This window comes from Martes martes (assembly GCF_963455335.1).
Source record: "Martes martes genome assembly, chromosome: 16".
NCBI lineage: Eukaryota > Metazoa > Chordata > Mammalia > Carnivora > Mustelidae > Martes > Martes martes.
In genome coordinates, this window is record NC_137904.1 from 30,279,977 (window position 1) to 30,294,472 (window position 14,496).

Here is a 14,496-nt window from a genome sequence, read left to right on the forward strand (position 1 = left end):
TTGTTACCACTGTGGGATGTCCCAGTTCCCTACCTGATCACTGGTTACAGGTTCTGATAGGTCTCTGTAGTATCCACCCTTGTTTCTACTTCAAAGCCTTTCCAAAGCCTGTCAGTTCTCTGAATCTCATCCCTGTTCCTCTTGTACACATATGAAGGACTATTCTCAGCTGATCCACAGGGAACTTGGAGAGATTATCACAGACTTGACTGTGTAGACACCCTGTGTGCACATCTCTTCTTCTCTTGAACCAGGTGGGATTTCCTACTACTTCCTTGAACTCTACCAGAGAATGAAGATTGGATTTTTTACAGATGTTTTATCCCTAAAACTCATGGGATTCTGTTATTTTTTATCCTTCCGTAAGGACCCTTGTTTTACCCCTTTCTGCTGATGGCACTCTTGCTCTAATCTCAATCTTTCCTAATAATTGGGTGGTTAGAAAGTATGGAAGCCTTGCTCTTAATTATCATACTTTCAGGTTTTTTTCTTATGCCAGGGTCAGAGTTTTTAATTATTTTTTCATTTCAAAATGTCATTGCTTCCTTAAAGTAGTGAATGTGGAATGTTCTTCCCACCTGGTTTGGGGAAAATTTTTAAACACAAAAATGAGGGAGAGGGAAGGATATTTATTTGATGTTAAAAATGTTACCCCATCAGGGGCGCCTGGTTGGCTCCTGGGTTAAAGCCTCTGCCTTCGGCTTGGGTCATGGTCTCGGGGTCCTGGGATCGAGCCCCACATCGGGCTCTCTGCTCAGCGGGGAGCCTGCTTCCCCCTCTTTCTCTGCCTGCTTCTCTGCCTACTTGTGATCTTTCTCTCTGTCAAATAAATAAATAAAATATTAAAAAAAATGTTACCCCATCAGACTTTTATTTTTTATTATGAATCTTCTGGATGCTTCAAAGCTATTGGAAAATTATTTTTTAGTGAGCGTAAGGTATGGAACTCTTAACATCTCTATTTAGGAATTCAGGATTCAGATTTAATGTTTCATAGATATGTATTTTGTATTTTTTCACTTTCTTTGGAAAGTAGGGAGACAGTTGGGAGGAGGGGTATTCTTTTTCTTCTTCTCTTTTGAACCTTTTACTATGGGAAATGCCAGACATACACAAAATTAGAAAACAGTAGTGTAAATGACTCTCCATGTACCTATCATCTAGCTTCAACAATGATCAACTCGTGACTAATCTTGTTTCATCTACAATCCTACTACTCCTTACCCCTTCCCCGACACTGTATTCTTGTTAAGTTTATCCCATTTTGATAATGGATAAATAAATGTCCAACCATTCTGGTGTCCTTGTGTAGTCCAAAATCCAAAATTCCATTCACTTAATACTTACAGAGTGCTTATTCTGTGACAGGTACTAGCCTGGGCTCACCATATATAGAATGCAATGTGAACTCCTGAAAACATTCTCATTAAATACTAGTTAGTTATACAAGGATGCAGTTTCTCACTTCTCTTTACAACATTCTGATATCTTTCTTTCACAATACCCAGCCCTAAGCCATCTGCTGGTCCTCCCTCCCCACCCACTTTGTTTTACTAACTCATCTTCTATTTTCAGCCTGCCTTACCGCACCCAACCGTGTCACCTCCTTACAATTATCCAAACATTTTCCTTATGCTCCCACTTCAAAATCTTTGTACTTGATATTCTCTTTGTGACACTTTCCCCTCACATATCTTCATGGGCCATATCCTCACCTCTTTAAAATCTTCTCTGCCCTCAACTCCTTTCCAAAGTATGTCCTGACCTTTAGATATTTGTCCTCAGTCACCTTCTTGACTCTTATTTATAGAGGGTTTGAAGGATCCACTTTTTCTGTGCTTAAAAACTTAATACAGGGGTGCCTGGGTGACTCAGTCGGTTTAAGCTTCTGATTCTTGATTTCAGCTCAGGTCATGATCTCAGGGTTGTGAGATTGAGCCCCCCATTGGGCTCCACACAGTGAGAATCTGCTTGAAATTCCTTCTCTCCCTCTCCACCCGTCCCAAATAAGTAAATCTTTTTTTTTTAAAGATTTTATTTATTTATTTGGCAGAGAGATCACAAGTAGGCAGAGAGGCAGGCAGAGAGAGATGGGGGGAAGCAGGTTCCCCACTGAGCAGAGAGCCTGATGCGGGGCTCGATCCCAGGACCCTGAGATCATGGCCTGAGCCGAAGGCAGAGGCTTAACCCACTGAGCCACCCAGGCGCCCCTAAGTAAATATTTTTAAAAAAGAATTTAATATTTAATTTATTTATTGAAAAGATAAATGGTTTAGGAACAACTCAGCATTTTGCAAGCATAAATTTACTTAACAGTTTTATAATATACACCAAGTTATTCCCAAGAGGATGCTCAGATATTAATTAGATAATTATTATGATATGCTCTTTTCTTCATGATAATCATTGAGAATTGTAAGAAATTAGATGTTATTCTGTGGTGATCACGGGTGTTTTATGCCAAATGGCAGCATGCCACTTAGAAGTAGAACTATGATTTTGAAAAAAATAGTAGCTAATTGTTTTCACCACTGCAAATCTTACACTTTAATACTATTTATCCCTTTCTGGATGGTAATTGATAGCTTAGGTACCACTTCTCCTCCATCAGCAAGGAAGTTAGGTTATTTTTAAGCACGCATCCTTTAAAATCTTGCCCTAGGTTCTTCTCTATCTCACTAAGATTTAGTTCTTTTGAATACTTTGTCTGACAAGAGTGCAGTGAGATTAGTATTCTCAGTCACTGCTTGTGAAGTTATAACTCCTAATCAGCATTAAGAGAGTTAAATAGAGGGCGCCTGGGTGGCTCAGTGGGTTAAGCCTCTGCCTTTGGCTTGGGTCATGATCTCAGGGTCCTGGGGTCAAGCTCCACATCAGGCTCTCTGCTCAGCGGGGAGCCTGCTTCTCCCCCTCTCTCCCTGCCTGCCTTTCTGACTACTTGTGATCTCTGTCTGTCAAATAAATAAGTAAAGTCTTTAAAAAGAAGAGTTAAATATGTTCATATCCTTTTCTTTCATTTTTAGGAATGTATCCTAACAAATTAGCACATGTAGATGCATACACACAAACCTCTAGGTGATGGAAATTATGAGATAATTGTCAGTTTCTTATTCTTTTCTATTTATTCTTTTTTTTAGTACTCACATACTTTTCTTCCTCTTTTTTCCCCTTTTTTCCCTACTTCCCCCAGTATTTCACTGCTTTATTTCTTTAAGTATTAAAATCATAGATGGAGGCAGAGAGTATATGAGAAATCAGTGTGTCCTCTGCTCAGTTTTGCTGTTAACTGAAAAGTATTCAAAAAAATTGGGGCACCTAGGTGGCTCAGTTGGTTAAGCATCTGCCTTTGGCTCAGATCATAATCTCAGGATCCTGGGATCAAGCTCCATGTCAGGCTCTCTGCTTAGTGGGGAGTCTGCTTCTTTGTACTCTCTCCCTCTCTCTTTTGTTCCCTCTCAAATAAATGAAATCTTTAAAAAAATCCAAAAAATAAAGTCTATTTTATAATAAAAATAAGCAAATAAATACCATGGGACTTTAAAAAGAAAGGCTAAGTTTTTATTGGGGTAATATTTGTTTTATAGTAGGAATTAAATAAATGTTGAATAATTTTATTACTTTGACTAAGCAAAGGTTCTTCTTTGTATGAGAAAATAGGCTCTTTTTTTTTTTTTTTTTTTGTATTCTGTAACTGTATTCTACCACCTAAGAATTGGGGAAACTACTGAAATATCCAAGAAAATGAAATATTTCTTTGGATGAATGAAATGTTTCAGGAAGTTTTTTTAAGTTAAAAATGCGTATTTATGCCTCTTAATGTATATGAAACTACTAAATAGGCTCTTAAAGAATATTGATGTTTGTTTTAAAAATTCCTTCTCAAATTATAGGAACTGCATCAAATTCATTTCTTTGTTAATTGGAGATGACTGAAATGTCCTGAATCCTGAGCACATGTGATGGAATTGTCACTGCTCCTTAATGTATTCACGCTGCTAAGGTGCAGTTGGTTGTTATTTCATTTACGCTGATACCTGTCATGACAAAATTCCTGTAGATACTTTTCAAAGTGTACTCTTCGTTGGAAATCTTTCTTATTCCTAAGAAATTCAGTCTTTCTTATTCATCAATTATTTAAATTGGCTTTTTGCATTAAATGTCCTATTTTATCTTAAAAATTAACACAGTAACCAGGATGGTTGTGGCCACATGAATTTTTCTACTGCATGAGTTAAAGTTGCTTAAATATGTTTCCTTTCTCCTACAGTGGTTCCCCCTGGAAGTCCGGGGCCCATTACTCGGCATGGGTCCTATGACAGTTTAGCTTCTGACCATAGTGGACAGGAAGATGAAGAATGGCTTTCTCAGGTAAAACTCTAAAATGTTTGGCCTATTAAAGTGAAAGAAAACAGAGATCCATTGTCTGTGTTTATGCTTGAATTCTGAAAACTTAAAAATTATTTTCCTTAGAGGAGAATGGGCAGAATTGGGAACTCTTTGTGGGATCATCAAGAATTAATCAGATGTCTTTCCATACTAAGAATTTCTTATAACTACTGCTGCAAGGATATATATACATATATCTTATATGTATTATATATATGTGTGTGTGTGTGTGTGTGTACATTAGCTTTCATACAGAGGGTATAAAATATGCATCGCTTTCAGACAATCCATTGATATGCCTTAGAACCTTGGGTTTTAGATGGACTATTTAGATTAACATGAGAATTGGTCTTGTTGAAACCGTGAAGCCATTCAACAATGTGTTGGCTATGTTTTGTGGAGCCAACATTTTCTGAAGATTAGACCCATACTCTGATTAGAAAAGGTCAGCCTTCTAATCTGCACACATCCTCATCATGCCCAGCTGGGTTCCTTCCCTCGGCTCCTGGACTGCTGCCTGCACTGGTGTCTAAGCCCGTCCTGTGACCGCTCCAGCTGACCCTTCCTCCCCTTGCCAGGTGAAGCCGTCTTCATCTCAAGGGCTTTGAAAAAAGATACTTGGGCAGATTTCAAAATGATGAGATTACGAATGACTTCATTACAAATGCTGTTATGTCTGCCTCAAGTCTGACATCATTTGGTGAAGTTAATGACCTGTCTCAGATTACCAATCCAAGCGGCTTGTCATCAGACAGGTGCCTCATGGAGGCCTTGCAGTTTCACTGCTTTCTCAGGGAGGGTAGCCTGAAAAACTAAAAGGAATCTGGAAGCCAGAGCATCACGTTGTTTCTAGGTGACATACATTTCATTACACCTGAAGTACTCGTAGGAAACCTCTTGAAGGAGGGCCAGTGCTTCAGTTCCTGGTTTATGGAGGTGCCTCCTGTCTTGAGGATACCACGGTAAAGTAAAAAACAACAACAACAAAAATGCTGGCAAAGAAACCACTGTCCTTCACTTCAACTTTTCAATTAGAAAAAGGGGTAATGTGTGCTGTCAGTGTGAAAGTATATACAATATGTTTGTACTGCACACAACAAGAGAGTGAATAGGAACATCTGGCCATCGCCTCAGTGAAATTGCATAGGCATCTGTTTACCTCTCGGCTCTGTGACACGGATGGTTTTGAGCTTAAAATACACAGAATGCTTTATCTGTGGCCTAATTTACATTGCAGAATACAACTACTTGAATCAGAAATTGCTGTCCTAAATCTGAGTATTTTTCGCCCTGTGATTAGTGGGAATGAGAATATTGTTCCAAGACCGTGATGCTTCTGCCCTTTAGGACTTACCAAACACAGAGCTGCACTCTGTGAACCTTTTCAGTTATGTTTTGTTAGGAATTAATCACCGCAATGAGAGAAATGTGATTAAATATGAAAGAACTCAGGGCAAAACTATGGCGCATGGGAAGTCAGTTCTATAAAGTGTATATGCAGACACAGATGTAGCAATTAAAGACTTGAAGAGGTAGTCTTTCACCAAACGTTTGCATATTTAGTCTCTTCTTCTAGTTGCTCACTTATAAAATCATATGATATGTTTATCTTCAGGTTTTACTCTGTATCTTCTACGCTCTGCTTTGTCTCTAAAGTCTTTAATATTGGCACCATTCCCTGTCCCCTCCATAGAGCATGAAATTCAGAAACAGTATTACTGTTTCATAGCACTTAAAATACCTGTGTCAATGTTCGTGGTAGTGGAGGAAACATTCTAATTAAATAATGGTATTTTGAAGACAAATCTAGTCTGAGAGAAAGTATATACTACTCTCTTCATTTAAAAGTTGATTTGGGGGGATTTGAGGGCAGCATAGTAAATATTACAATATTTAATTAGGGAAAGAAACTGGCTTTGGGTGTTGAAAATTATTTCAGACCTTTTCTTTTCCTTGGATAGTTCAAGAACAGTTTCTTTGTCATGAGCTTGATCCTCAGTGAAGGAATTACTTTTAATCTGTGGATTAATAGGTGTAGTATACAGTGCATGCCCACAAAGTACATGCCCATTCACTGTCTAGAATGAATGAAGAAGGTAGTCCCTAGGGAATTGGTGCTAGTTATATGAGGCAGGCAACTGGTCCTTTTACTCTCTGACTTTTGTGTTGTGTTATGTGTGGAACGTGTGTATGTGTGTGTGCGTGTGTGTGTGTGCATGTGCATGCTCACACCCATATAAATACTTATACACACATACAAAATGAATTTTTTGTTTATTTTGGTAAAAACCAGTAGAGGATGTAGAAAATGAGTATATAGGCTGTGATTACCATTGCGTTTTGAATGTGAATGCTTTGTACCTCTCCCACTGGGTTAAGATGGGCATGGAGGGTGTTTGGAGGCAGAATGGGAAGATCGAGATAGGCTCTTAAAAGGAGGTCATAAGACGTTTAAGTCATGATTTATAATCTGTTCCAGGTAGAAATTGTAACGCACACTGGACCCCACAGACGTCTGTGGATGGGTCCACAGTTCCAGTTCAAAACCATCCATCCCTCAGGCCAAACCACAGTCATATCATCCAGTTCATCTGTGTTGCAGTCTCACGGTCCAAGTGATACTCCACAGCCCCTTTTGGATTTTGACACAGATGATCTTGATCTCAACAGTCTCAGGTAAGAAGAACTAAGGAGTAATTTGACTGGATTAATATATTCATCTTTAATAAGCATCCTAGGTAATATTGACATTTTCCTTTTTGGTACAGTTTTGTGGTGCAAAATACATCCACTGTAGCTTATGATTGATTATTATTGCTGGGGATCTTATGTGGGATCTCCTTACATTCAATAAATATTTGTGTTTCAGATTGTATTTCCCTAAATCTAATATTCAGTACATTAAAAAAAAATCTCCTTTTATGCTGCCTTCCTCATATTTCTAACTGCTTAAAGTCTGAGGGTACCCTCCCTTCCTGATCTTCATCTTTCAACTAACTTCATCTAAATCCTGCTTATTCCTTCTTTTAGGCTTTAAAAAGTTTTTGGATGAGAAAGAATTGATATAAATTCACTTACAGTTTAATACACACACACACACACACACACACACACACATTTATCCATCATATACGTGCTCTGGCCCTCACTTGTAAGAATCACGGTATAAGGTTTATGAAGTATGCTTTTTATTATTATTAAAGATTTTTTTCTAAAGCAACTGAGAACTTTTTGACTTTTGTAGTCTCAGGTTTGCCTACCAGTTTAATTTGTTCTATCCCGACCTGACACATTCTGATTCAACAAAGGGCTCGGTCTAATGTAGTATAATCTCCCTTACCTTGTCTTCTCTTACAAAAAGTTCTGTAATGTATCTTACTTGAATCTAAAATAGACCTTTTCCTTTAAAAATTATGAAAAATGTGTTCCAGTTATATATTGGAAATACATTTTTATATATCTTTTTTTCAGTATCTGTTTGTCTAACAATGCAAAAGCTGTTGTAGATGAGGCCTACATGTTTCTTCCTTAAGAGTAATTCATTGAGGGGCGCCTGGGTGGCTCAGTGGTTTAAGCCGCTGCCTTCAGCTCGGGTCATGATCTCAGGGTCCCGGGATCGAGTCCCGCGTCGGGCTCTCTGCTGGGTGGGGAGCCTGCTTCCCTCTCACTCTCTCTGCCTGCCTCTCTGCCTGCTTGTGATCTCTCTCTATCAAATAAATAGGTAAAATCTTAAAAAAAAAAAAAAAAAAGAGTAATTCATTGAGTGCCTGACTGGCTCAGTCAGTAGAGCATGAGACTCCTGATCTCAGGGTCCTGAGTTCAAGCCCCACATTGGGTGTAGAGTTTGCTTTAAAAAGAAAAGTAATTAGTATAATGGAAACATGTCTCCTTTGATATCTTTTTCAGTGTCTTAATTTTTTGTTAGTTTGTACTTTATTTCTTTCTTCCATACATTTTTGCTTTTTTTTTTTTTTCTTTAAACCTAGCATGTCTTTCAGCTTTTCAGAAGTGGAACTTTTCCCTCAAGATGTCAGGCAATAGTGTCAATACTGAGTGTTAAACCCGTTTTCACTGGTACCAACTGTCAAATGTAATCTGGTGTAGATCGTCCATTTTCAGGAAGTTGTCAGTCCTCAATTTAATGATTCAGTGTGTAGTCATTCATGTTTATAAGTCATTTGAGTACTCAAATGTTAATAATAAGGCATTTTAAATAGACAACCCATAAAACTGTGTTTATTCTTTTTATTGAACTATTCACAAGATCCTTTTTTTTCTCTGATGACTGTCACCTGGTACTATAATAAGCCCTTGTCCCTTTTCTTTGGAGGATATCTCTAGCTTCTTATATATGCAGCTCTGTTCCTTTGCTTTGTAACCTCCAGCTTGCTTCATGACTCTTTACTTCAAACATAGCCCTTCACCTAAGAGCTCTCTAACTTGCATCTTTAGACAGCCCCTGTCCTAAATTCTTTCTACAATTTTCCTCAGGGGCTTTCCTTTTTCTTACACTAAAGCACTCTCAGTATTTGTCATTTAAATTATTTTAAGCTCTATGTATTTGATTAGAATATTGTCCTGGTTTTTTTTTGTTTTTGTTTTTTAAATAGACTCCACAGCCAGCACAGGGCCTGAACTCAGGACCCCAAGATCAAGACCTGAGCTGAGACCAAGAGTCAGATGCTTAACTGACTGAGCCACCCAGGCGCCTCAGTTATGGTCCTGTTGATTGGATAAATCTAAACTTTAGATACCTTTATACCTTTATACTGAGTCACAGGCTTATACATTTCTTTTGATTGCTCTTATAATTTATATTTAAAAATCTGAGCATATGGGCCCTTGGTTAAAACCTTAACTTCCATTAGAACACAGTTTTGATGGGAAATTCAGATTTGACTTGCATAATTTGAATTATAAGTGGCCTCTTTAGTAGCATTTCCGGCCTAGCATCCAATTAGAAATCCAACTATTTATATTCTCCCCATTCCTGTTTCCTCTTGCTCTGAGTGCTTCATCTGTATTTCTTCTGCATTTCTTTAGGCTATGTACAATGGCACTATGGCTGTTATCCTTATATTGTCCTTCAAATTGTAAAAAATTTATTAGATGTTTTTTATTCAGCCGACTCCTTACACCTGGTACCTTTCCTGTACTCCACAAGACAGCACTAAGAATGATGTGATGCTGTGACAGTCTACCTCCCTATATCCTAACCTAAGTGGGGAGCAGGCAGGTATAGAGTTGACTGTCATGTCCAGAAGGGAACCAGGGTTAGCTTAAACTCATGGCAGCTCCTTACTTAGAGCCAGGAGTTAAACTAAAAAAAGGTCAATGAAATATTTATTTTTAGATCTGAGAAATAGATCATGTAAAAGAAGCTAAGATACAAAGTCTAGTTTTCTACTCAAGATTAGCTCCTTTTACTTTATTGTTTTATTTTTTCATCTAGTTACTTAACACATCCATCAGCTCACATATTTAGTATATATATATTGTGATTATTTTAGTGAGGACATCTAAAGTTTTACTTTCATCAAATTTCAGTTATATAATATAGTGTTATCAACTACAGTTGATACATTTGTTCCTCAGATCTCATTTATGTTATTTTATTTTAAGTGATACAAAATTCACATAACATAAAATTCACGGTATAATTTAGCAGTTTTTAGTATATTCAGTATGTTGGACAGTATCCCCACTATCCAGTTCCAGAACATTTCTATCACCTCTACCAGTTTGTTTTTATTTTTGTCATTTTTATTATGGAAAAGTTTCAAACATATATAAACATAATTAAAACTAAAGAAAATAATAGAATAAGCCCCACGTATCTGATTCAACACATCAGTTCATGGCCAGCCTTGTTTCACCCCACCCACAACTCGATTATTCAGAAACCCTGATATAAATGGAATTAATGATAGGAAATTTATTAGCCCACTTAAGTTGTTTAGACCAGGAAGGGGCTTTACTTTGGATGAACTGACCATATCTAACTGTGTATCTTCTTATTTCTGTTAAGAAATGGAAAACATTTTTTCCAGACATTTCAAATAAATGGCTCCTCTTTTCTCACTGGCCCAAATTTGCTTAGGCCTCCCCATCGTGGAGCCAATTAATTTCTGCCATGAGCTGATGGGATTACCATGACTGGTGTAGCAATCAGCTGGGATAGAACAAAGGTTAGGTGGTATCTGCTGTCTGCAATGGCAGCAACCAGTCTTTGTTCTCAGTACTTCTGTCCTTCACCTGCCTCCCAGTTCTTTTTCTCACAAAACAAATACACAAACATTTATTTATTTATTTATTAAAAGATTTTATTTATTTATTTGACAGACAGAGATTACAAGTAGGCAGAGAGGCAGGCAGAGAGAGAGGAAGAAGCAGGCTCCCTGCTGAGCAGAGAGCCCGATGCGGGGCTCGATCCCATGCCCTGAGCTGAAGGCAGAGGCTTTAACCCACTGAGCCACCCAAGCGCCCCCAAATACACAAACATTTAAACCGTGCTTTTAGTAAGTACTCTTTTTCTGCAGTCTGTTCTTGGCATTTCAGACTTCTATAATCTGTCCCATGGCATTTATCAACCTCTTATCTTCCGCCGGGATCCACTGGAAACTCTGTGCTTCAGCCAAATCATGCTCCTCAAGCTGCCCTGCGTTTGTCATGCTTAGTTACCAATCCAAGGGTCTCTTTGTTCTCATTCTATGCTGAAGGAGTGCTTCTTGCTCTTCTGTGTATATACATAGCCTATCACTGTGTCCACATTCAATTCATGTTCCACCTCCACGAGATCTTTAAGTCTGCTGTGGACCATGTATTCATTACTCCGTTTTCTCATTCTGAGCTCTTACTGCGTATTTCACTCATTTTCACTTTTCTTTTGCATCAGTCATATGCTAGGCCACATATCCACACATAGACCTTCTAGTTCATGTTTTGTTTCTGCCTGTCCCTAGAATAATACTGACACATGTTTAATATTCAGCAGATACTCATTGGATGAATGAATTACTGAAAATGCATGCTTATATTGCTATAACAGGTTTTTATTCCTCTAAGTTGCATGTGGGTCTCAGATCTTCTAATCATACCGATTTTTTAATCTTAATAGTATTTATCTATTACAGCTGGAAAGCGACTCTTGGCATTTATAGATTTATCATTCCTAAGCAACTTGAAATTATATGTGGTATATTGCAGTTTTGCTGATACTCTAATTGATTCTTACATGCTAATTGGTAATTTTATGGTGGTAACTCAGATAATAGTGATTTTAGCTAAACTTGTGGCCATCACATTCCAACACAGCTTTGTTTTCCTATGCTTCTTGTCATATATAAAGTAACTTTCATTCAGGATTGTAAGGGAGTTCCTCAAAATTTCGAATCTAATATATGCTGCCTTTTATGGCGGGTGTTACTAGGTATGGTGCTATTCATGAATTTGAAAAGTGTCAAAACTCTTCAGATTTGTCCCTTGGAAATATCATGGGTTTTGGTATAAAGTATTTTGTTTCCATTCCCATCCTACTAAATTTATCCCTTTCAGTTAATGTCAATTTTTCAACCCCTTAAAATCTATTGAGTAACTTACAAAGAGAAGAGGTCCAGAGTGTAGGAAATATTTGCAGTGCGTTAGATTTGTGCAAGAGTTAGGGACTGCAGTTCCCCTCTTTGTCTCATTTTAGAATGAATGCTTCTTTAATGGATTGGCCTATTCCAGCATTCCTGATTTAAGGTCTGTTGCAGCGCGCGACAGTTTTGATGCCGGTAACATATGTGAATTAAATTAAATTGCCTTACAGGATCCAGCCGGTCCGCTCTGACCCAGTCAGCATGCCAGGGTCATCCCGTCCAGTCTCTGATCGAAGGGGAATTTCCACCGTGATTGATGCTGCCTCAGGTAGAAAACCACCTCCAAAATGCGTGCCTGATAGTTGTGTGCATTTTAAATTTCTTTTCCTGCACAATGGAGGGAATGAGATTTTTTTGCCTTCATCTGTTTGTTTGTTTTGGGACGTGCGTGCATGTTGTGCATGTATACACGTGTGTGTTTGTTAAAACAATACTATGCCTACATTTGTTGCTAAACGATGCCATGCATTTAAGTATTGTTAAGGTTGGTGAATGATGCGGTGGGGTTGGCACTTGATTAAATGTAATGAACACAGTATTGAAGGCTACAGGGTTGATGACTGTTTTGCCTTTGATCTCTCAAATGTGGAGAAGCAACCTTGACAGAGAACGTAAATACAATATATGGATTCAATTTACTCAACCTGTTGAGTATCAAAGGGCCTGATCTGTGGAAGTAGAGAGTCCAAATGCTGTAGCTTAAATGGTTTTATTATTGAAAGCATAAAGTTTAGAAATTCATTAACTTAACTTTTAGTCTATCTATCACAGTTATTAACCTCCTCTCCTTGGAGCCAAGCCATGGATATGTATCATTAATACCTGGGAGTAGATCTTTGCCTCTGTAGGTGATAGTTGCTGCATTAGTATTGTCAAACTGTTTTCTGCTGCATCTGCCAAATAACAGACCTGTTTATGACGATACATTTTTTCATCTCTAAATGTATTGATAAAATAAAGACAGTGATGCTTTCTGTTTTGGTGCAGCTGCAGAGCATCTGAAGAAGGCATACAGCAGGGTTTCATCAAGAAAACGTCTCTTATGAGTAGAATTATTAAATACCCGGCATTAGCCAAACAGTTGAGTCAGAGAGGATTTTAATCTATAGCAATTTCAAAATCCTCGGAGACTGCTGATTTGATTGAGGCTTAAACTGTGAAAGAAAATGGAAACAAACACAGAACTGATTTGTGAAGGTCACTTTTAAAAGACTAAAGCTTCTGTTTCTGATTCTGTGTCTGGATGTATTTGGAAGTTTTGAAAGCTGAACGGTTTTGTACGTTTTCTTAGCTTTCTGATTCTTTTGGTCAGTGGATTGTACCTTGTGTCTGATTTAGTTGTCCACATCCAGGGCTGTGCCTTCATTTTTAATGTAGACTCTTACTTCAGAAAGCTCATACTTGTCCCTCTGCTTTCTCTCGGCAACCATGCTTCATCCCCTGGAAACAAGCACAGAAATGTGTGAAGTCTCTATCCTTGCTCCCCTGCATTGAATGAAATATTGAGATGGGCGACTTAAACAATACATCTTTTTGATAGTTTGAGTCTGAGAATGCTAACAGATCCCGCTCATCTGGAATTATCATTTAACCGTCGTGAATCCTGGCAGCGCTGTATTGTAACCTGAAGTTCTTGATTCAAGATTACAGTAGTAGCCTTTGTTGGGGGGTTTCAACATTCTTAAACTGCCATAGTGTGAATGTTTGAGTCAAGCGACTCCCAGGCAAGTGAAACACATGTCACTAAAGCAGTTATTGGTGTTATGAGAAGTTGCCGTATTCAGCACTCTGCTCTGAGGTAATACTACATATTTATCATGTAGCACTATCTCAGTTTTAGCTCTTTGTAATAAGGTTCCATCTCCTGCCACAGATAGGAATTTCAGTGAGCTGTTGGCAGCCATCATTTGATTTAAATCTGCCATGAGAGGGGCGTCTGGGTGGCTTAGTGGGTTAAGCCTCTACCTTCGGCTCAGGTCATGATCTCAGGGTTCTGGGATCGAGCTCCGCATCGGACTCTCTGCTCAGCAGGGAGCCTGCTTCCCCTTCTCTCTCTGCCTGCCTCTCTGCCTTCTTGTGATCTCTGTCTGTCAAATAAATAAATAAAATCTTAAAAAAAAAAAATCTGCCGTGAGAATTTTTCAACTGATGTTTGAGAAAGGAACTAGATCTTTGCCCTCGATTTACTTATATTTGCAGCAGAGACACATTGTAGGAGATTGTAAGATATTGTTCTACAGCTGTGAACCTCTGCCCGAAAGTACTGATCTTTTGAGTAGAGAAAGGATTTCTTGGTGACTAAGCTCTGTTGTTATTTTTCTAAGCCTATTTTCATTCCAGAAAGCCAGAGTTCCTTTCTGAGACAGAGCAGTGAAATGTGTGTGCTGCTTTCGCTAACTTTGAGCTAAAGAAACCCCATAGATGAGGAATTGGACTGTTATGAAATAATAATTCTCATCCAAACCATTAG

At 38.3% G+C, this 14,496-nt stretch overlaps 1 protein-coding gene across 6 annotated transcripts in view; it reads left to right on the forward strand.

The window, feature by feature from the left end:
- Nucleotides 1-14,496, forward strand: part of BCAS3 (BCAS3 microtubule associated cell migration factor) — a 581,171-nt gene that overhangs the window by 306,662 nt on the left and 260,013 nt on the right. For all 6 annotated transcript variants that reach the window (XM_080825313.1, XM_080825315.1, XM_080825314.1 and 3 more), the window contains 3 exons: nt 4,268-4,368; nt 6,866-7,062; nt 12,197-12,294. In XM_080825313.1, the coding sequence (XP_080681439.1) occupies nt 4,268-4,368; nt 6,866-7,062; nt 12,197-12,294 (396 nt within the window). The remainder of the gene's footprint in view (nt 1-4,267; nt 4,369-6,865; nt 7,063-12,196; nt 12,295-14,496) is intronic.